General features: G+C 35.7%; 2 protein-coding genes across 3 annotated transcripts in view; one reads left to right on the forward strand and one right to left on the reverse strand.

The window, feature by feature from the left end:
• The first annotated feature begins 451 nt into the window (after window positions 1-451).
• LOC128203544 (uncharacterized) lies at window positions 452-5,674 on the forward strand. Of its 2 annotated transcripts, XM_052904998.1 has the most exons (8): window positions 452-510; window positions 1,078-1,301; window positions 1,717-1,936; window positions 2,427-2,599; window positions 2,899-3,104; window positions 4,478-4,542; window positions 4,666-4,837; window positions 5,349-5,674. In XM_052904998.1, exons 2-8 carry the CDS (start codon window positions 1,095-1,097, stop codon window positions 5,470-5,472), a joined length of 1,167 nt encoding a protein of 388 aa, XP_052760958.1. In that variant the 5' UTR covers window positions 452-510; window positions 1,078-1,094; the 3' UTR covers window positions 5,473-5,674. The 2 variants fall into 2 exon arrangements, with proteins under 2 accessions (XP_052760958.1, XP_052760957.1); XM_052904997.1 differs by lacking the exon at window positions 452-510 and having other exon boundaries at window positions 648-1,301.
• Window positions 5,675-9,879: 4,205 nt separating this feature from the next.
• The window catches only part of LOC128246177 (carbohydrate sulfotransferase 3-like), a 28,585-nt gene continuing 13,052 nt past the window's right edge, over window positions 9,880-25,412 (reverse strand). Inside the window, exons 6-8 of the mRNA XM_052964366.1 lie at window positions 15,850-15,962; window positions 14,712-14,969; window positions 9,880-10,034 (exon numbers count right to left, since the gene is read on the reverse strand). Of these exons, the coding sequence (XP_052820326.1) occupies window positions 9,880-10,034; window positions 14,712-14,969; window positions 15,850-15,962 (526 nt within the window). The remainder of the gene's footprint in view (window positions 10,035-14,711; window positions 14,970-15,849; window positions 15,963-25,412) is intronic.

Consider the following 25,412-nt stretch of genomic DNA (forward strand, 5'->3'; position numbering starts at 1 on the left):
TAAAAATGCAAATATCTACAATGCTTTGCTTTGATTTAAAGCATAATAATATGTTCAGCAGAAACTGCGATGGGTAATTTAAACATATCTGACCTCATGTAACGTTTAATTCTGTCTGCAAAATTTCAAAATAAACGTTCTGGTAAGCATAAAGTATTGTATAGTAATTGGTGTTTGTTAAAATAAAATAGTTTTTGTATAAGCTGTAAGCAGCAAATAATTACAACATTGCACACTTATATGTAGTCCTTCTATTATTGATCTAACAAATTACTCATGTTATTTTGGTTTGGTAAATATATCTATATATTGATCTTGAAGTTAATCAAAAGTGTGCCTACTAGTACAAACTACTTTAACACAAAGCGAGCGTAATCTTATACACTTAACCGTCACTTGAAACCATATTGAACGTTTCGCTATTGTCTTTTATCATTGGAGTCGTTAACTACTAAATACTGCGTTTAAATGAATGATCTGTACACCTAATTTCACATGTTTTTGTTTAAGGTATGTATGCGAAAGTAATGGATAGTATATAAATACGAATTTTATAATTGACTCATTCAAAAGAAAAATTGTATTAATTTAGCAGTACAGTTTAAGTTACGTATACGGTGAATGTATGTTAGTGAAAGGCAATAATGTGTAAAAAGTGTATACGAGTGTTTAACTTATTCCAAAGTAATGGATAGTATACAATTACGTATTTACGTATCCAAAGTAATGGATAGTATATAAATACGTATTCTAATGTGCAAATATTGTATACTAGTATTTAACTTATTTCAAAGTAATGGATAGTATAAAAATACGTATACTAATGTGCAAATAGTGTATACTAGTATTTAACTTATTCCAAAATAATGGATAGTATATAATTATGTATTTTAAATTGACTTATTCACACGATTTTGTTTTACTTTATCAGTTCAGTTTAAGTTACGTATATGGTGAATGTATTTTACTGAAATGCGTTAATGTGCAAACAGTGTATACGAGTGTTTAACTTATTCCAAAGGAGACGTAATAAATTCAATAATAAACAATTAATCAATTTGCTGTGTGTCAATACAGTAGTGGCTGGATATAAAATGGGCTGTACACAATCAACGCCTAGCAGAACCCGTCAACGTCGCCGAGGGCGTGCAAAACACAAATTACCGCTTCCGCTGGAATCCAAGGAAATAGCGTACCAGAAGTCGGCTGCCCCACCACTTGAGGCAGCGACATTCTTTGCGCGGCGAGACCAGTTTCAGGCACCGGAAAGTAACTACAAATCGGAGCATATTGACCAAGTGGTGATATATTTGTAGTACCATATCATTACATCCGATGTGAATTTTAATGAATTGACAATACGAAGAGTCATGAAACATTTATAAAATCAAGTATCCGCTTTAAAGGGACTGTACACCAGATTGGCACCAAAAAACTTTTTTTTTCTGTAACGAATCTCAGGACAATTATTTTATAAAATGTTTTACTCGTTGATATCATAAGTGTAAAAAAAAATACCAAAATTAAAAAAAAATGTGTCGTAAACCGTGTCAGTTTTCGACAATTTTCTTTTTTTTTCGCTATTTTATCATATGGAGTACAGTCCCTTTAAATATATGTATATAAGTATGTATTATCATTGCACCTGCTTAATGAACGTGTTGATCGAATCAAAACATGATTACGTTTTTATATTCTATCTTCCCCTAAACACAGACAGAAATTCCCATCACGGTAGTCAGCCATATTGCCAGCAAGCAGGCGACGTACACAGGTATCTACAACGTGCGCGTCCACCATGCTGACGCCAAGGAATGCCGAATACGAGGGGCCGAATTCCTGCCAACCGGAAATCTTCTGCTAGTGGACTCAGTTAATCACAAACTCAAACTCTTAAGTTCAACTTTCCAGTACCTTGCACATTTTGTTTTCAATGGTACGTTTTCTTATTATATTTCATATTTTTGTAAACACTGATCCATATAACCATGTCTCCAAACTCATTTCGGGCACACTTACATGTAGTGTTGTTATTTAAAGAAACACTCGTATTTAAAACCAAAACATACACATTTATAACAGATATAAATTTTGAGTGATAAACCTTTAACTTCTTACTAAATAATGCATTCATGGAAAATATCAATTACTGATTACAAGATTGTAATCGTGTATTTAATAGCTGAATACGCACAAATATTAAATGACTGGTGAATGCTAAAAGAAGTACAGAGATCAGCTATCGTCTCATGAGGTAGAAACACCGTGTGTTCGATATTTATTTTTCCTTATCGATAAATTAAGACAAATGCATTAACTGTCGTATAACTTATTTGGAAGTAAGAGTGCATCTATAAGAATCATGAATAGCCAATGTTTCTTTTTTGTTCTATTCCATCTTAATACTAGTAGCGGCTTTATTTTAGGTTGTCCTCATGACTTGTGTCTACATTCCTCTAACCGTGACGGAAGTGATGTGTACGTCACAGTTCCGAGTGATCGATGCGTGCACGAGTTTTACGTGGAAGACAGGTTCATTATGCCCGGACGGAAGTTTTTCACGGATGGTTGGTGCTACGGTATCGCGGCATACAAACAGGTAATCAGTGAAATGTGAGTGTAAATCATCATGTGTACAATCGTTGGTTATTTGTACATGTTATCTGTTTATTTTTATTCGGAAATTATAACCAAATAATCTTACTGCTACAGTTTAAAGAAAGGCATTCGAAAAAGTAGAACATATCTGTTTCTTAGATGTTTTCTGAACACAGAGGGCATCCATCACGCAGATGCATCTCCACAAATTACAAAATAATAATTATACATTTATGGTATGACAGACATATCGAAAAAAGTTTTGTCTTATACATTCGTTATGTACATTTATATCAACAGGGCTTAGTTGTAAGTGTTGGTACCAAGGTTGAGTTCATCGATACAGACGGCACAGTGCTCAAGGTCCTCCAATACTCTACATCCGGGATGTCGCTGTTCGGGTCCCCTTTCAATATCGCAGTTACAGGGGCGCAAAACATCATTATAGCCGACTCCATTAAAAACTTCGTCACATGCATCACGCCGGACGGGAATGAAATATTTAGGTATCATAGTATTTGTAAGGATACATAGTAAATAAGTATTAAGATAATTTAAAGGCTGTCGTTCAAGTTTTCCAATGTGTATATCAGGTAAGCCCGATACTGTGGATATACTCTTAGTCTTAGTCTGATATATTATTGGATAATAGTGTAGATAATAGTGTAGATAATAGTGTAGATAATAGTGTAGATAATAGTGTAGCGTGATAATTATCAGATCGTGAGATTTGCAGATTTCACATTTCGGTGTGAAATGTAAGTGATAAGAAATGTAGGACTGATGCATTCAATGCACTTACGGTGGTAAACTATTATTGAAGACGCATATATTGTGTTATGTCCGCGTTTGTCCGTGTATTCTAAAACAGGGATATATATAATAAGATGAAAGAAACTGTTGTTTTTTTGCTATATTCCAGTTTATCGCAGTTTAATGTCATTTTGTATGAAAAAAAAATCTAATTAAACTTTGATATGACTTGACTAAATCAACATTATTTAGAACGGAAACTGTTCTGTTAGGAAAGTGACTGGTCAAAAATAAAGAAAATAAATATAACCGCATGATAAATTTAGATTGACGATGATTGGACAATTTTTATAGGTTTATAATAATTTATGCGACTATTTTATTAATATGTATGTGGCTTGGGGTGTTTATAGGGAGAGGGGATAACATACTAGTGTTTGATTGACAATTTGTGAGACGTTCTTTCCGTAATGTTTTATTGGCCATGAAAAAGGGCCGTTTCGTTATATTCTTAAACTCCCGGTACTGCATGATACAAACACCTGAGCAGAACGCGATTACGCACAATGTACCGCCACATCCTCATAACTGTCGCCGTCTTAAGCCGGGGCTTAGATCTAAACCGTTCGCATTAATGCGGTTCAAAGCAAACACCCTACCAGTTACACATACTGAAAGTATTATATTAAATCTACATTTGTAAAGTTGGATTATTTTTTAATGATAACGGCTTTATATTGACATTACTTTGTTTAAAATATCATCAACAAAATCGCTAAATAATCGCAGTTTAATTGATGATTATTACCTCCCTTTCATATATCCTAATAGTAACGTCATTATACTACGAAAAAGTAATCCATGCTATTTAATATCATGGTTAATTTATATAAATTAAACAAAGAGCTTATCTCGATGTTAATATCTAAATTGCACTAACATATCTCTGCTCTCTAATGATGGATAGCGTATATTCAAAACAACGTGCAATAAAACGCATAACAAAACTAAACAAGACGTCGACATTTTTACCGAAAACTGTAACAGTCTGTTAACGACGATTCTCCGTTGGTATTAAAGAATTACGGCATGCAGGAGATGACATAATTGCATTGTTTTATTTTAGATACAAGGCAATTGGGATACCACATTATGTAATGGTAGACGGGGACGACAATTTATATATATGTGGTAACTATAAACGTATTCGCTTTTTTGAAATGAAGACAAAACAAAAAAACTAATTCAGGTCGTTGGCACTTTTATTGTTCAATTTAAGGTTCATCTAGAAATCTGCTCGTATTACTGCTTCAGGGAATGAGAAAGGTGCTATTGATGTTCTCCACCAGGTGACGGTTAGAGGAGAAAAAGTAAAGAGTTTGTTGTCATGGAGACATGTAGGTTTTACGCCTCACTCCATCGCGTACCGGGAGAAAGATCAACTATTGGTTGTTTGCGGGGAGAATGATCGCATCAAGACTTTCAGGTACGATATAAGTGCATAATAAACTGAAACAGCGGTAAGCAACGGGTTATTGAGTTACTGAGATCCGCCTCGAAATATTTTAAGCGTAATATACTTAAGTGTCTTATTTTTTTTAGCAATATTACTTATTATATTATATTAAATTATAAATAAACACAGTAAGAAGTTTATCTTATTTGCGTTAAATATGATTCATTTAAAAGCCTGAAAACTGTTTCAAAAGATAATAATACACAATTTATAGCGTGCTGAGCTTAATTCTGTTATAAAGGAATTCAAATGTTCCGAGAAATTGAGGCCCGATGTTACAATATCATTTAGGCTGTCATGATAGATCTACATCTGATTTTAATTTAACACGTATTAAGAATAAAACGCATAGTGTTCTCTCACAATTATATAATGATATTTAGAATTATTACTACTGCCCGGTTAGTCATACCATGCCGATAGTTATCATTCAACCAAGTTATTTATTAACCTTACAAACCCAAACCCGATAAAATTGCAGACTGGAGACCCGGCGATCGGGAAAGAGTTACATGAACGACGCTATTATGGACTCCGAGCGGATCCAAACAGAACGTAGCACGCGAGAAGTTCAGGAAATGATGCGCAGGATACTTGATAGATAGCTTTTCCCTTTAAAACAGAACATTGTACCAACTAACTTATCCATAATACCAAATGTACGGCATATGTGTTTAATTTGGATTCATTATCTGAATATGGCGATTATATTTGATATTCTAACGAACTTTTGTGAATTTCAACTCTGAATGGTTGACAAAATTCATTTTCGGATTGTATAAAAAGGTTTTTAATACCGACATAGAAATTATGCTATGAACCCAATCTTAAAATGCGAATAAAACAGTTTGCACTGTTATTACAATGTTTTATCTACCCAAATACTTTATTTTAAAATTGCCCCTTCGATCAGTCTAAAAGTAACGTTGATGAGATTGAAACAGTAATTGGCGTGTTCACAAATCATACTGAGCAGGTGAATGCCGTACAAGAACTTTTGTCAGAGCGTGACAAAACTGCGTTCGGAAGTGTTATGGCCAAATCTGCCTTTTCCGTGAAAATCATTTATGGGATGAAATTTAAATCTACGATATGCGAAATAATAATGCAGAAATGTGCATTACATAGTTCGATAATTGTATAAAAACAAAAACGTGACACATGTGTAAAAAGGTAGTGACAGGACACAAAGGGGAATTTTGAATCCTTCACAAAGGTAAACAAAAGTTTTTACTACCAAACTGATTTGTTTTAGAGTATTTCATGTAAACAGACAATTTCCCTTTCTTAGATACAACATCTGTTCGGCAAATAAATTTTCAATTATCAAACATGGACGATAACTGGGGTACAATGCTCGACTTTCTAGCCATTGTGAAAAAAAAACCTAAGTGTACAATGCAAAGGATCATCAATGTTTAAACAGAGAAATATATTAAATAAAATTTCGGGAGTCATGGGCTCAGCTTGCCGCAGGGTATGAAAAAGAAATTTACCTAAACCACGCATAGTCAACTTGAATTGAAAATTGTCTAAACTGGTAAATTCTACATCATTGAGTACATGATAGAACCGGACGCCATTAACGTAACTTTTAATGCTTTGTACTGATTTTAAAGATCTACTCAAAAATTACACAAAAAGGCATAACGTGTCAATAGAGACTGGAAAATAGACGATGCCGAAGTATAGGCTTAACAACAGGAAAGCCCTTATCTGTGACCGAAAATTCCTGAGGATTCACAGTGCGCGTAGGCTGATCTCTGTGTGGATCTTAACTGGGATCGTAAGAGGTCAAATTCAGATCCGTCTGAAATTTATGAAAAACAAAAGCTCACTTAGCACACGAATTAAATTGTCAACAACAAAACACTTCACTAAGTCCAAATTAGAATACAAATGCCGGCATATTTGCACAAACAACAAATATATAAAGGCACTCAATTGTAAAATGTACATAATACTTTCATGCAATTTATATCAATCGGAACATCTCTGCCTGTATCTATCTCGGAGATGGCCGAGTTGTTATGATTGAGTTGGTATTTAAAATAAAAAAATACAAAATGATAAGCAGGGCTGTTATAATTTAAGGTTTCTTTATCAATTAAAGTGTACAGTTTTATAAAACATACTAAACTTCATATTTTATCATGCAACGTGGAAACTATTGAAAGCGTTGTTCTGCAATTTACGAACTAGTCCCTTAGTTGGAATATTTCTAAAGTAATATCAAATATTGACGGCGCCCTTCTGGGCGCCGACTAATTACAACCAAACACGTGTCTATTTCTGAAAGTACTGACGATAAAATATGATATAAAGTCATTGCATTGTGTACATGAACACGTATGGAATTGAGAGAAATGCAGAAAAACCGGCAAGAGTGGAGATAGTAGAGTTGATTTTGCTATGATTTAACCGCGATCAGCTTCAAAAGTTAACACAAATTGTTCTGTTTTGGTCGTTTGTATACAGACATAAAACAATCATGTTATGATATACTTGTTTGAACACGATTAAAGTTCAATGTGTCTATTTTAACAAAACTGTTTATTTAATATTTCCTTTCGAAATGAAATACGTTTACTGATTTAAAAAGTGTATGTACTGCAAAAGTAGTAACTTATATGATGAACGAACTAGCCGCATGGAAAGCTTTATCGAGTTTTGTTAGTTCCTGTATTTATTATTGCCTTGCTACATCAGCCATCGAAGAAACACAACTCGGCAAAGACTTTCACTTGAAAGCGAATTGATTACAGCCCTTATACGATGTATTCGTTTCGGTGTCAAATATGGTTTTCTGAATAGATGGATTTATGCAACCTTCATTTGTTTATGTGTGTATTCAAAAATATCAGCCTTTTATAAGTTTTCATTGAGATGAATTTATGTGGAATATGAACAATTGTATCATGAAGATACTTACTGTAATTGATCGAACTTCCGTATCGCTCTCATTGGTTAATTACATTGTTGTGGATGGGTTGCTAGATAGCGTGTTTGTGCGACCGACTTAAGCTTTTTAGTTCTGGTCATGACTCTGATGGTATACTTGTTATAATGAAAACTGCATATATGTGTATGGCTTTAAAATACTAGCGATCTAAAAATATTAATAACTTTCGTATGTTTTATTCTTTATGTCCTCTAAATCCCTTCAGAATTAAAGATTGAGTACACGTTGATACCCCTTAACATTTATCTTAAAGGTCCAGCATGTCATCTCAAGGCTTGATGTTCTGTTGAAGACGGTATTAAGCATTATTCATATGGCCGTAAACTCCTTAGGAGAACAGACCCCAATATCACATAAATACCCAAGTAAAATCACGGGGCTACTAGTCTTGAAGTGAAGCAATAGTTTTGACGGTGCTCCGTCAGACCTTTTTTGTGAAAATGTTTGTGGAAGAGTTTTTAGAAACAAAACTATCAATCAAACTCTAATAAAGGCCAGAAGACAGGGCTCTGTAAGTGGCGTAGACTGCGCTATGTTTCATACGAAATGGTGAAGAACTAGTGAAGTTATCTTTGTTGAAAGTATTCAATCGAAGGAAAATTTTGCCTTCCGACGTAGCATTTATGACGTGATTTATCACGTACTATACACACACAGAAGATAATGTCACAAGAGTTGCAGAACGGCACGAGGACACTGGATAAATTCAGGTCGGATAACGTACATTAAAAACACTTGAATGACATTCAGCCATTCCGTATCAGCTCATCCAGCATATTTCATCCTACGTGGGCACCTATGAAACTAACCTAATAACTATTTGTCTGTTTAAATTTTAATAATGAAGGCAAACGGACTATCTTGAAATCATATAATGTTGCTAATGGCTAATTGTTAGCACTTAAAACGTAATGTATTGCATTCAGCTTAAGTCACTAACCAGTGTTAAAAATCTTACGAAGCAGCCATGTACACGCTAAGTCTGCAAAAATCACTCATATCTTGCTGCCACGGCGTTCAAAGTTTGAATATAGCAGTCATTCATAATAGGTTAGAAATAATGAAAACATCATATTGAACAACTTTTCGAAATGATCTGTATATGTATATTGCTGCTACAACTCGTTGCCTATGCAATGGGAACCATTTCAACAAGCGGCTACAAAAAATACGACGGTAGTTCAAAACTAAAGGGGAAACCTTTGATGGTATCCTCTGCGCCGTCGGCCGTCCAGTGCATGACGCTGTGTGCTGGTTATCAGCACACTTCAAGCGAAGTGTGTTACGGGACTCGGTACAACGGCGGTACAAGCTAGTGTGAACTGATGTCACTTGGTTGCTTTGGGGCGGTGATATGGCTGCCAGACAATGAATGGATGATCTTTGTAAGACAGGTATGTAATCAGTGATGATGTAATACATATTACTCACATTTCAATGAATAAGCAACTACATATGTGACACATTTTATTGTCCGTGTTCCTATGCTATCCTATGGTGAAAGAAACTACGTATTCAAATTAATACTATGGTAGTGCTATAAATGCAATGTGAGTTTGAATTCCTAAGGTGGTCAGTATCATTCGATTTGAGTGTATATATGTAGATGCTCTCAGAATACTTCGATTCATGTTTCTTTTGAATTTCACCTCTTTGGCATTTTACCTATTGAACATTAATTGCGATAGTTGTCCGCATGCGTCAAACATTTACTCTGTTTTACTCTTGGCAACCATTCCATTGAAAACGATACCTTGTTCATTGTGTGTTATACCTTTTGATACGCTACGCTTACCTATTGCTTATACGACGCATGTTTTAATTGTTCACGGACAAGCAGCCATAGCCATATTGCTCAGCTAATTTCATGTTATAAACGCAATATTGCAAGTCGCTCAGGTCGTTGATGTAGTATCATATACTTATACCATCTTTCAACAGCTTATATTCCCTTTAACGCTCACTACCTGAATTTATTGTATAATGACTTATCGACGCTTATGCATGCAACCTATGAGGGCGGCTGGTATTCATGCGGAGGTTCCTGCTATTACTTTGCGCAGAACGCTGTGGACTGGCACACCGCAAGGGATATCTGCTTGCTGTTGGATGCGACACTAGCTGTCGTCACGGACTCGGTAGAGAATGAATTTGTATTGAACAAGATTGTATCTCTCACCAACTCTTGGTCGTGGATTGGAGGGTCTGATGAAGATGTGGAAGGCGTGTGGCGTTGGGTAAATGGAGAAAAGTGGAACTATACGTACTGGCCAAGAAACCCTTTTGATGAGAGCAAAGACTGTCTAATGGTACATGGATTCTTGGAAAGTTATGCGTGCAATGAACTATTGTTATACTTTTGCGAGAAACGATACTTTTAAGAGTAGCCACGACAATGTTAAAGACAACTTATAACTTCTTTTTAAGATTAGAATACAACCTACATTTACAGCCAATAAAATTGTAGATATGCAGTCATTTACTACTTAGGCCTAATCGTAAGAATTTCAACTTTCGCGCCTATTGCCATTCATCCGATACACTTTCACTGCGTCAGATTTTGCGGTGTCAATTTGTCTGCCAATGAAGTTGCACTACAAGTCAGTTCTATGACCTGAATTCAATAAAAATGATTAAGAACTATTTCCTAGTCCTGCAAACAAACAACTATGTTATTAAATCAGATGTAGATTTATTATTATTATTATTATTATTATTATTATTATTATTATTATTATTATTATTATTATTATTATTTTTATTATTATTATTATTATTGTTTTTGGTTTTTTAATTTCTTTTTTATTGCTTTTTGGTTTATTTCTGCTCGACATATACTTTAAAAAGTGTACATACTATATACTATTGTTTATATTGTCGCAAATGTTACCAATGGTACATGGTTTGAATTTAAAGTGTAAAGTCTGAATGAATAATGTAATTAGTTATAAAAGTATTATACTACATGGTGTATGTCTATTATTTTTTTTTGAATTTGGCACATGCTTGAATGATCATTTAAAATGTGTTTGTGTGCACCAAATAATTTCAAGGACCACAACTTTAATTTGCAAAATCATACAATGCGAAATAACCACTCTGCATAATAGTTGCTTTGTTTTACCTTCACAACTGCTTCCTTTTAAAACTGCCCCTTCAATCAGTTCAAAAGTAACGTTAATGCGATTGAACCAGTTAGTGTCGTTTTCATAAATCACATCATTGAGCATGTGAGTGCTGTATGAAGTAATATTCAGAGCGTGACGAAAATGCGTTTGGTAGTTTTTCGTTATCGCCAAATCGTCCTATTCCGTAAAAATTATTTAGGAGTTGTAAATTGAATTTACGTCATTCTAAATTGGACTGCAGAAATGTGCAGTTGTTTTTATAAATGCTTGTGAAATTAGAAACGTAGATGTTTTACAAGCAGACCAAAACAGTATATTTCAATAATGAGGCTCGTGCATCTCAGTAAATGTTGCATTAATGGGTTTGAATGATCTGTATTTTCCCGCATTATTAAAAAATTAAGCTGTCGCTCATTTCGATTATGTCTCGTTTTATTTCATTTAATATAATTGAAGTCTTCAATCAGATATTATATTTATTAAATGTATTGACTTTTGACACTTGCTTGAATGCTCATTTCGAATGTGTAAAAGTGAACAACTAATTTTACAAACGTCAACATAAATTTACAATATCGTATAATGCGAATTAACGACTTTGCACTGTTATAACTATGTTTTACCTACCCTACTACTTTATTTTAAGATTGCCCCTTCGATCAGTGCTAAAGTAACGTAGATAAGATTGAAACAGTAATTATCGTTTTCACAAATCATATTGAGCAGATGAATGCCGTACAAGATTTTGTAATTTTTTAATTGATCAAGCCACATCAACGAACGCGTGTTCCCGATATTTAAATATTGATAGGGTTATGGCAAAGCAGAGAATAGGAATCTTCCATTTGGTTCATTTTCACCTTTAAAGTTATATTTCTTATTACAATTATAATTATTATTATTATTATTATTATTATTATTATTATTATTATTATTATTATTATTATTATTATTATTATTAATAATAATAATAATTAGGGATGTCAACGAGTAGTAAAATTAATACTCGAGTACTCGGACGATCGTTCGATCGAGTACTCGGGTACTCGATTACTCGGAAAAATTGAATGTGTGTTCGCAAAGACAAGATTGTGTATACATGTATCGTTAATGACGTATATTGTACGTTGGTCGTATTATTGGTCATTTTCACCTTTAAAGTAAACTTTCATTACGTATTTTAACAAAAAAATGATATAAAAAGAAAACAAATGTTGTTTCAGGCTTTTAATTTGTCATATTCGTTTCATTTTATACAAGTATGCACTGCAGAAATGAAAAACAATCAGAATTACAATGAACGAAAATTAATAGCACACATAAAAATAGTGAACGAAATTCAATACGAAATTCAGTTGTTTACTCTACCAATCATTTATTTTAAATGATAGTTTTTCGTACTGTGTAATTGTTGTTTACCTCATTAATTTTCATAATTCTTGATTTAAAATATCAACCAATCAATTGTGATAATCATTGCAAAAATAGTTAAAATACGCCCATTAAGAAATCAGTTATCGTAACGGTCGATACTCTTTCGCTCGTTAGCGTCCATTGTTTGGTGAAATTGTTTGGTGAAGGTCTCTAATTGGTATACAATAGAATTGTGTAGGTGAAAGAACCGCTATCAAAACTTCGCTAATTGACATCAGTGCTAATTTGAAATAGGGGTCCTTTGTTGACAGTTTGCAACTATCACCACAACTGTCAACTAATTGATTGAGGTCAATTGTGTACACAGCGGGGATTAGAGGGACCGTAAATTGTCCTCTTGGCAACTAACCAGATCTGATATTTTGTCTGTAAATCGTGTATTTGGTGATTTTTATAGATTTCTAAAAAAAAAAATCGAGTACTCGAGTAGTGATTTGGTACTCGAGTACTCGGACGTTCGATCGAGTACTCGGGTACTCGTTGCCATCCCTAATAATAATAATTATTATAAGTAAAAGTAGAAGTAGTAGCAGTAGCTGTAGCAGTATTATGATTATCATTCTTTTATTTTTTTATTATTATTACTATTTTTATTATTATTATTATTATTATTATTATTATTATTATTATTATTATTATTATTATTATTATTGATTATTAATTATTATTATTATTATTATTATTATTATTATTATTATTATTATTATTTTTCGACCGCTATTTTAAGTCCCATAAATAACCGCTACATTGCCTTTAACCTCTTTGGCACAAAACATCGACATTAACGCTTAGTTTCAGAAAGATTTTCATCAAAATTAATGTATTATATAGTTTTTCTCTTCATTATTTGCTTTCATGGAAAATTTACCAGACTAATAATGTTTAATATGGTGTCACCTAACGCTAGCAATTTGCCATAAAAGGCTGCGTATATGTCAATATACCGCGCTCAAGCTAGGATTTAATATATGATTTTGAAAAACAATTTATTATTTGTGTCTCTTTTCTGCATGTAATAATGGCACATACGCACATATCAAGTGTCAGTCACTACAACGCGGGTACTGTATTGACTCTAATAATCCTTATCGTTTTGAATGGAAATAACTATCATTTTCAGGTCTCAAAATGTGTATCATCTGGTATCAGGTGAGCATTAAGGTGGTATTGAATTATTAAGGCTCATCTACACCAAGGAAAGCTAAGGAAATATAAACTCACAATAAACAAACACTTGAGTACGTTTATTGAGCGAGAACGGCAGCCCCACATTGTTATTTTTATCACCTATAACCAGATTCGACGACGGTTTTCCTCCGATAACTAGTTTGCTCCGGTGCGTTCGAACTTTAAAAAACGTCGATAAAGATAGTAAAAGTTAAGGGCATCAACATTTATCGAAAGCATAAGGATACTACTTACCAGGTTAAAACAGTATCAAAACACGGTGTTTAAGCCTCAAACACCTCATTTAAACCCCTTTTGACCCAATTAACGTTTACCCAGCTGTAAGCACGCTTAACCAAATAGAAGTTGATGACGTCATGCAAGTGCTTGTGTGTAACGTTAATTTGAATCAGCTGTGTGTGATACATGGTGCCCTTCTCAATCCACACGACTTGACACAACAGGGGGACTTTGAATGGTATATGTTTTGCAATAAGATCGGAATCTACGCGATCGGGCTGCAAACCATCAAGCGGGTTCTGAGGATGTCACACCATCACAATTGTTTAACGTAAACATGGTTATTCACTATTGACAAAACAACAATGTGATTACAAACAACACTATATTTTATATCGCAGATTTGACACAGATGGAATATATATATTTCTAAAGTCGTTTTCATTCGTAAATATCTTATAACCCAGGAGATTTAAAGCGTGTTTGCACTGACTTTCAATGACTTGTACATTGCTCCATTTGAGCTTTTTCCTGAATTCATTAGCAGAATTTCTGATGTCGTTTGTTATGTCGTTAGTATCAACGCTGTACGTTTCACTATTGTTTCTGTTTTCAATAGCTTGTTGAAGCATGTCGAAAAATGCTTTGCTCAAACGCTTTTGAACTTTGCTTCTATATACATCATCGAATCGATATAATTGTATTTTGTATTTATCAAAATGTGATAATACATTTTCTTCAAAAGGCATATTAAAAAAAATATAAAGCTTCATAACTGCATTAAACGGGTCTTCATTAATGTCCTCATACTGTATTACTTTGTATCGTGTTGGATATGTCTTTATCAGTTGATCCCCATACTGCACATCCATAACAATTCGTTCACATATCGATTTTGCAGCATCTTGAATACTTCTTTGGTTGGCAGTAATGGGCGACCATGGTCTCTCAATGTGTGAGGCAATTATAGCTCTAGGATCCCGGTAAAGCTGAACTACTTTCAAATTTGGCCTTTCGTAAAGCATTTTGTCAATGATTTGTGTTGATAATCTTAGAACCTTGGTCGTGATGAACGAACTGTTTGTACATTCATTGGTACTCATTTCCTTCAGGCATTGTGATTCAGAGTGGCTTGACTTCCTGCATGCTCTGTACGTATTCCATTTGAACCCTGAAAATGAAGTAGAATTGAAAAAGCTGACGAAAACCAATATTGAAACGATGTTTAACACATACATACGCTGTCGTATATTTGAAAGTAATTGATAACTAGCTTATTTCTCGCAACTCATACGTTTTTTTTTTTTTTTAATTTTATGATATTTAAAGAAAATAGTTCATTTTCCATTATATTCATAAAGAAAAACGTGATATTTCCTCGTTCTTTATAAAAACATACTATTAAAGCGTTGGTCACAATTTTTATTCAAAGCAATTGAATATTGACGTCATGAACATAAAACAAATTATGACGTCATCTTAGCAGAACAGACGGAATAATTTCAACTAAAACACAGTTTGCTGAAAGTATAGTGTTTCTGCTGTTCTTCTTAATGGAAATCATTTCCATCTCGATTCATTTTACTAACAATCGAAATTAGAGATATCTGAAGTATACGTATACGTTGCTGTAATCCATGCGCGCGGAAAGTATCTTGAATTTGTAGTATTACGCTCCTTATTCAACTCCAAAAGAATACGTTAGCAAGCTCTCCAAAACCACGTTTACTAAATCATGTTTTTCACTAGTTGAATACAATTGTGTATTATATGACGGCACATGACATGTCATATATAGCATTGACATATATATATAATACACATAAGATAATCAGTCAAACGTTGTGTTGAAAAAAAAAATTTCTGTTGATTTATTGCTATAATGCAGCTTTAGATGAAGTGTTGGATATTTCCAAACAAATATCATAATTATTCACTTGACTGGTAGTGTATTTAAGTTGTGTATGTATTGTCAACAACCCAAACCATGGAAGTGTACATGAGAATTACATTAATATATGACATTCAAATAAAAATAATCAATGTATTACCTGACAGTTTTGCGTTGATATTTTCCCGGAATATGTTAGAAAACGGAGGGCTTCCTAAACTACATGTGTAAATCTGCTCTAATGCCTGAACCGCAGGATTCGCTGTACCTTGCCTGAAACAAATAGCTATGTTAGAAAAAGTTGATCAAAGGTAGTTGTTATCGATCAAACAGACTTTATCAATACATATTGGAACCATGACTTAATTTTAAAGATAACATTTTAAATATGTTTTGTACGAACGTGAAGCAATAAAAGTAGGAAACAAGTTGATAAGAAACATAAAACATTTATAAACAAACACACACACGTGGGTAAGCATCTAAATTCAATAATCCAATAACATTACAGGAGCTCGGCAGTCAAAATTTAACCAACGAAACCTATAGGGACAGCTCTTTAAACATTCCCACTATGAAAACTTCAACGACAGACACAACAGTCAGCATTTAAACAGTGAAGTACATTGGAAAAAGACCCAACATGTAACATTTTAACAGAAAACTAAAAGTACAAGCCGAAAACCCACCACTTAGATATAAAAACAACCAGGACAAGCAAAGCAGTTACCAATAAGATAAGGAAAATTACAGGGACAAGCAAAGTAGCTACCATTATGATAATGCAAACTAGAGGGACAAGCCAAAGATCTTCCATTTAGATGAGGCAAATTACCGGAACAAGCCAACAAGCCACCATTTAGAGGAGGCAAACTACAGGGACAAGCCAAGCAGCCACCATTTAGATAAGGCAAAGTACAGGGACAAGCCAAGCAGCCACCATTGAGATAATGAAAACTAAAGGGACAAGCCCAGCAGCCACCATTGAGATAAAGCAAACTACAAGGACAAGCCAAGCAGCCACCATTGAGATAAGGAAAACTACAGGGACAAGCCAAGCAGCCACCATTGAGATAAGGAAAACTACAGGGACAAGCCAAGCAGCCACCATTGAGATAAGGAAAACTACAAGGACAAGCCAAGCAGCCACCATTGAGATAAGGAAAACTACAGGGACAAGCCAAGCAGCCACCATTGAGATAAGGAAAACTACAGGGACAAGCCAAGCAGCCACCATTGAGATAAGGAAAACTACAGGGACAAGCCAAGCAGCCACCATTGAGATAAGGAAAACTACAGGGACAAGCCAAGCAGCCACCATTGAGATAAGGAAAACTACAGGAACAAGCCAAGCAGCCACCATTGAGATAATGAAAACTACAGGGACAAGCCAAGCAGCCACCATTGAGATAAGGAAAACTTCAGGGACAAGCCAAGCAGCCACCATTGAGATAATGAAAACTACAGGGACAAGCCAAGCAGCCACCATTGAGATAAGGAAAACTACAGGGACAAGCCAAGCAGCCACCATTGAGAAAAGGAAAACTACAGGGACAAGCCAAGCAGCCACCATTGAGATAAGGAAAACTAAAGGGACAAACCAAGCAGCCACCATTGAGATAATGAAAACTACAGGGACAAGCCAAGCAGCCACCATTGAGATAAGGAAAACTACAGGGACAAGCCAAGCAGCCACCATTGAGATAATGAAAACTACAGGGACAAGCCAAGCAGCCACCATTGAGATAATGAAAACTACAGGGACAAGCCAAGCAGCCACTATTGAGATAAGGCAAACTACAAGGACAAGCCAAGCAGCCACCATTGAGATAAGGCAAACTACAGGGACAAGCCAAGCAGCCACCATTGAGATAATGAAAACTACAGGGACAAGCCAAGCAGCCACCATTGAGATAAGGCAAACTACAAGGACAAGCCAAGCAGCCACCATTGAGATAAGAAAAACTACAGGGACAAACCAAGCAGCCACCATTTAGATATGGCAATTTTCTGGGACAAGCCCCACAGCCACAATTTATATAAGGCAAACTACAGGGACAATCAAAGCAGCCATCATTAAGATAAGGCATACTACAGGAACAATCAAAGTAGCCACAGTTTAAATAAGGCAAACTACAGGGACAAGACAAGGAGGCACCATATAGATAAGGACACTACAGGTACAAGCCCAGAAGGCACCATTTAGATAGGGCAAACTACAGGGACTAGCCCCACAGCCACCATTCAGATATGGCAAACTACATGGACAAGACCAGAAGGCACCATTTAGATGAATAATAACTACAGGTACAAGCCCAGTAGACACCAATTAGATAAGGCATACTACAGGGACAAGCCCCACAGCCACCATTCAGATATGGCAAACTACATGGACAAGACCAGAAGGCACCATTTAGATGAATAATAACTACAGGTACAAGCCCAGCAGACACCAATTAGATAAGGCATACTACATGGACAAGCCCCACAGCCACCATTCAGATATGGCAAACTACATGGACAAGACCAGAAGGCACCATTTAGATGAATAATAACTACAGGGATAAGACCAGTAGGTGTCATTTAGATGAATAATAACTACAGGGATAAGACCAGTAGGTGTCATTTAGATGAATAATAACTACAGGGATAAGACCAGTAGGTGTCATTTAGATGAATAATAACTACAGGGACAAGACCAGTAGGTGTCATTTAGATGAATAATAACTACAGGGATAAGACCAGTAGGTGTCATTTAGATGACTTATAACTACAGGGACAAGACCAGTAGGTGTCATTTAGATGAATAATAACTACAGGGACAAGACCAGTAGGAGTCATTTAGATGACTTATAACTACAGGGATAAGACCAGTAGGTGTCATTTAGATGACTTATAACTACAGGGTTAAGACCAGAAGGCACCATTTAGATGACTTATAACTACAGGGACAAGACCAGTAGGTGTCATTTAGATGACTTATAACTACAGGGTTAAGACCAGAAGGCACCATTTAGATGACTAATAACTACAGGGATAAGACCAGTAGGTGTCATTTAGATGACTTATAACTACAGGGACAAGACCAGTAGGTGTCATTTAGATGAATAATAACTACAGGGACAAGACCAGTAGGCACCATTTAGATGAATAATAACTACAGGGACAAGACCAGTAGGTGTCATTTAGATGAATAATAACTACAGGGACAAGACCAGTAGGTGTCATTTAGATGAATAATAACTACAGGGACAAGACCAGTAGGTGTCATTTAGATGAATAATAACTACAGGGATAAGACCAGTAGGTGTCATTTAGATGACTTATAACTACAGGGATAAGACCAGTAGGCACCATTTAGATGACTTATAACTACAGGGACAAGACCAGTAGGTGTCATTTAGATGACTTATAACTACAGGGACAAGACCAGTAGGTGTCATTTAGATGAATAATAACTACAGGGATAAGACCAGTAGGTGTCATTTAGATGACTTATAACTACAGGGACAAGACCAGTAGGCACCATTAAGATGACTTATAACTACAGGGACAAGACCAGTAGGTGTCATTTAGATGACTTATAACTACAGGGACAAGACCAGTAGGTGTCATTTAGATGACTTATAACTACAGGGTTAAGACCAGAAGGCACCATTTAGATGAATAATAACTACAGGGATAAGACCAGTAGATGTCATTTAGATGAATAATAACTACAGGGACAAGACCAGTAGGTGTCATTTAGATGACTAATAACTACAGGGACAAGACCAGTAGGCACCATTTAGATGAATAATAACTACAGGGATAAGACCAGTAGGTGTCAATTAGATGACTTATAACTACAGGGACAAGACCAGTAGGTGTCATTTAGATGAATAATAACTACAGGGACAAGACCAGTAGGTGTCATTAAGATGAATAATAACTACAGGGACAAGACCAGTAGGTGTCATTTAGATGAATAATAACTACAGGGACAAGACCAGTAGGTGTCATTTAGATGAATAAAAACTACAGGGATAAGACCAGTAGGTGTCATTTAGATGACTTATAACTACAGGGATAAGACCAGTAGGCACCATTTAGATGAATAAAAACTACAGGGAGAAGACCAGTAGGTGTCATTTAGATGAATAATAACTACAGGGACAAGACCAGTAGGTGTCTTTTAGATGAATAATAACTACAGGGATAAGACCAGTAGGCACCATTTAGATGAATAAAAACTACAGGGACAAGACCAGTAGGCATCATTTAGATTACTAATAACTACAGGGACAAGACCAGTAGGCACCATTTAGATGAATAATAACTACAGGGACAAGACCAGTAGGTGTCATTTAGATGAATAATAACTACAGGGACAAGACCAGTAGGTGTCATTTAGATGAATAATAACTACAGGGACAAGACCAGTAGGTGTCATTTAGATGAATAATAACTACACGGATAAGACCAGTAGGTGTCATTTAGATGACTTATAACTACAGGGACAAGACCAGTAGGTGTCATTTAGATGAATAATAACTACAGGGACAAGACCAGTAGGCACCATTTAGATGAATAATAACTACAGGGATAAGACCAGTAGGTGTCATTTAGATGACTTATAACTACAGGGACAAGACCAGTAGGTGTCATTTAGATGACTAATAACTACAGGGACAAGACCAGTAGGCACCATTTAGATGAAAAATAACTACAGGGATAAGACCAGTAGGTGTCATTTAGATGAATAATAACTACAGGGATAAGACCAGTAGGTGTCATTTAGATGACTTTTAACTACAGGGTTAAGACCAGTAGGTGTCATTTAGATGACTTATAACTACAGGGACAAGACCAGAAGGCACCATTTAGATGAATAATAACTACAGGGATAAGACCAGTAGGTGTCATTTAGATGAATAATAACTACAGGGACAAGACCAGAAGGCACCATTTAGATGAATAATAACTACAGGGATAAGACCAGTAGGTGTCATTTAGATGATTTATAACTACAGGGACAAGACCAGTAGGTGTCATTTAGATGACTTATAACTACAGGGACAAGACCAGTAGGTGTCATTTAGATGAATAATAACTACAGGGACAAGACCAGTAGGTGTCATTTAGATGACTTATAACTACAGGGATAAGACCAGTAGGTGTCATTTAGATGACTAATAACTACAGGGTTAAGACCAGTAGGCACCATTTAGATGAATAATAACTACAGGGATAAGACCAGTAGGTGTCATTTAGATGACTTATAACTACAGGGACAAGACCAGTAGGTGTAATTTAGATGAATAATAACTACAGGGACAAGACCAGTAGGCACCATTTAGATGACTTATAACTACAGGGACAAGACCAGTAGGTGTCATTTAGATGAATAATAACTACAGGGTTAAGACCAGAAGGCACCATTTAGATGACTAATAACTACAGGGACAAGACCAGTAGGCACCATTTAGATGAATAATAACTACAGGGACAAGACCAGTAGGTGTCATTTAGATGAATAATAACTACAGGGACAAGACCAGTAGGTGTCATTTAGATGAATAATAACTACAGGGACAAGACCAGTAGGTGTCATCTAGATGAATAATAACTACAGGGACAAGACCAGTAGGTGTCATTTAGATGAATAATAACTACAGGGACAAGACCAGTAGGTGTCATTTAGATGACTTATAACTACAGGGATAAGACCAGTAGGTGTCATTTTGATGACTTATAACTACAGAGACAAGACCAGTAGGTGTCATTTAGATGAATAATAACTACAGGGTTAAGACCAGAAGGCACCATTTAGATGACTTATAACTACAGGGACAAGACCAGTAGGTGTCATTTAGATGAATAATAACTACAGGGACAAGACCAGTAGGTGTCATTTAGATGACTTATAACTACAGGGACAAGACCAGTAGGTGTCATTTAGATGACTTATAACTACAGGGATAAGACCAGTAGGTGTCATTTAGATGACTTATAACTACAGGGACAAGACCAGTAGGTGTCATTTAGATGAATAATAACTACAGGGTTAAGACCAGAAGGCACCATTTAGATGACTTATAACTACAGGGACAAGACCAGTAGGTGTCATTTAGATGAATAATAACTACAGGGTTAAGACCAGAAGGCACCATTTAGATGACTTATAACTACAGGGACAAGACCAGTAGGTGTCATTTAGATGAATAATAACTACATGGACAAGACCAGTAGGTGTCATTTAGATGACTTATAACTACAGGGACAAGACCAGTAGGTGTCATTTAGATGAATAATAACTACAGGGACAAGACCAGTAGGCACCATTTAGATGAATAATAACTACAGGGACAAGACCAGTAGGCACCATTTAGATGAATAATAACTACAGGGACAAGACCAGAAGGCACCATTTAGATGACTTATAACTACAGGGACAAGACCAGTAGGCACCATTTAGATGAATAATAACTACAGGGACAAGACCAGTAGGCACCATTTAGATGAATAATAACTACAGGGACAAGACCAGAAGGCACCATTTAGATGAATAAAAACTACAGGGACAAGACCAGTAGGCACCATTTAGATGAATAATAACTACAGGGACAAGACCAGTAGGTGTCATTTAGATGACTAATAACTACAGGGACAAGACCAGTAGGTGTCATTTAGATGAATAATAACTACAGGGACAAGACCAGTAGGTGTCATTTAGATGACTTATAACTACAGGGTTAAGACCAGTAGGTGTCATTTAGATGACTTATAACTACAGGGATAAGACCAGTAGGTGTCATTTAGATGACTTATAACTACAGGGATAAGACCAGTAGGCACCATTTAGATGAATAAAAACTACAGGGACAAGACCAGTAGGTGTCATTTAGATGAATAATAACTACAGGGACAAGACCAGTAGGTGTCATTTAGATGAATAATAACTACAGGGATAAGACCAGTAGGTGTCATTTAGATGACTTATAACTACAGGGACAAGACCAGTAGGTGTCATTTAGATGAATAATAACTACAGGGACAAGACCAGTAGGTGTCATTTAGATGAATAATAACTACAGGGACAAGACCAGTAGGTGTCATTTAGATGCATAATAACTACAGGGACAAGACCAGTAGGCACCATTTAGATGACTAATAACTACAGGGATAAGACCAGTAGGTGTCATTTAGATGACTTATAACTACAGGGACAAGACCAGTAGGTGTCATTTAGATGACAAATAACTACAGGGACAAGACCAGTAGGTGTCATTTAGATGACTAATAACTACAGTGTTAAGACCAGAAGGCACCATTTAGATGACTAATAACTACAGGGATAAGACCAGTAGGTGTCATTTAGATGACTTATAACTACAGGGACAAGACCAGTAGGTGTCATTTAGATGACTAATAACTACAGGGACAAGACCAGTAGGTGTCATTTAGATGACTTATAACTACAGGGACAAGACCAGTAGGTGTCATTTAGATGACTAATAACTACAGGGACAAGACCAGTAGGTGTCATTTAGATGACTTATAACTACAGGGACAAGACCAGTAGGTGCCATTGAGATGAATAATAACTACAGGGACAAGACCAGTAGGTGTCATTTAGATGAATAATAACTACAGGGACAAGACCAGTAGGCACCATTTAGATGAATAATAACTACAGGGACAAGACCAGAAGGCACCATTTAGATGACTAATAACTACAGGGATAAGACCAGAAGGCACCATTTAGATGAATAATAACTACAGGGACAAGACCAGAAGGCACCATTTAGATGAATAATAACTACAGGGACAAGACCAGTAGGCACCATTTAGATGAATAATAACTATAGGGACAAGACCAGTAGGCACCATTTAGATGAATAATAACTATAGGGACAAGACCAGTAGGCACCATCTAGATGAATAATAACTATAGGGACAAGACCAGTAGGCACCATTTAGATGAATAATAACTACAGGGACAAGACCAGTAGGTGTCATTTAGATGAATAATAACTACAGGGACAAGACCAGTAGGCACCATTTAGATGAATAATAACTACAGGGACAAGACCAGTAGGCACCATCTAGATGAATAATAACTATAGGGACAAGACCAGTAGGCACCATTTAGATGAATAATAACTACAGGGACAAGACCAGTAGGTGTCATTTAGATGAATAATAACTACAGGGACAAGACCAGTAGGTGTCATTTAGATGAATAATAACTACAGGGATAAGACCAGTAGGTGTCATTTAGATGACTTATAACTACAGGGACAAGACCAGTAGGTGTCATTTAGATGAATAATAACTACAGGGACAAGACCAGTAGGCACCATTTAGATGAATAATAACTACAGGGATAAGACCAGTAGGTGTCATTTAGATGACTTATAACTACAGGGACAAGACCAGTTGGTGTCATTTAGATGACTAATAACTACAGGGACAAGACCAGTAGGCACCATTTAGATGAATAATAACTACAGGGATAAGACCAGTAGGTGTCATTTAGATGAATAATAACTACAGGGATAAGACCAGTAGGTGTCATTTAGATGAATAATAACTACAGGGATAAGACCAGTAGGTGTCATTTAGATGACTTATAACTACAGGGTTAAGACCAGAAGGCACCATTTAGATGAATAATAACTACAGGGATAAGACCAGTAGGTGTCATTTAGATGACTTATAACTACAGGGACAAGACCAGTAGGTGTCATTTAGATGACTTATAACTACAGGGACAAGACCAGTAGGTGTCATTTAGATGACTAATAACTACAGGGACAAGACCAGTAAGCACCATTTAGATGAATAATAACTACAGGGATAAGACCAGTAGGTGTCATTTAGATGACTTATAACTACAGGGTTAAGACCAGAAGGCACCATTTAGATGAATAATAACTACAGGGACAAGACCAGTAGGTGTCATTTAGATGACTTATAACTACAGGGACAAGACCAGTAGGTGTCATTTAGATGACTAATAACTACAGGGTTAAGACCTGAAGGCACCATTTAGATGAATAATAACTACAGCGACAAGACCAGTAGGCACCATTTAGATGAATAATAACTACAGGGATAAGACCAGTAGGTGTCATTAAGATGACTTATAACTACAGGGACAAGACCAGTAGGTGTCATTTAGATGAATAATAACTACAGGGATAAGACCAGTAGGTGTCATTTAGATGACTTATAACTACAGGGACAAGACCAGTAGGTGTCATTTAGATGAATAATAACTACAGGGATAAGACCAGTAGGTGTCATTTAGATGAATAATAACTACAGGGACAAGACCAGTAGGTGTCCTTTAGTTGAATAATAACTACAGGGATAAGACCAGTAGGTGTCATTTAGATGACTTATAACTACAGGGATAAGACCAGTAGGTGTCATTTAGATGACTTATAACTACAGGGACAAGACCAGTAGGTGTCATTTAGATGACTTATAACTACAGGGACAAGACCAGTAGGTGTCATTTAGATGAATAATAACTACAGGGACAAGACCAGTAGGTGTCATTAAGATGAATAATAACTACAGGGACAAGACCAGTAGGCACCATTTAGATGAATAATAACTACAGGGATAAGACCAGTAGGTGTCATTTAGATGACTTATAACTACAGGGATAAGACCAGTAGGCACCATTTAGATGAATAATAACTACAGGGATAAGACCAGAAGGCACCATTT

This window comes from Mya arenaria, chromosome 9 (genome assembly GCF_026914265.1).
Source record: "Mya arenaria isolate MELC-2E11 chromosome 9, ASM2691426v1".
Lineage (NCBI taxonomy): Eukaryota > Metazoa > Mollusca > Bivalvia > Myida > Myidae > Mya > Mya arenaria.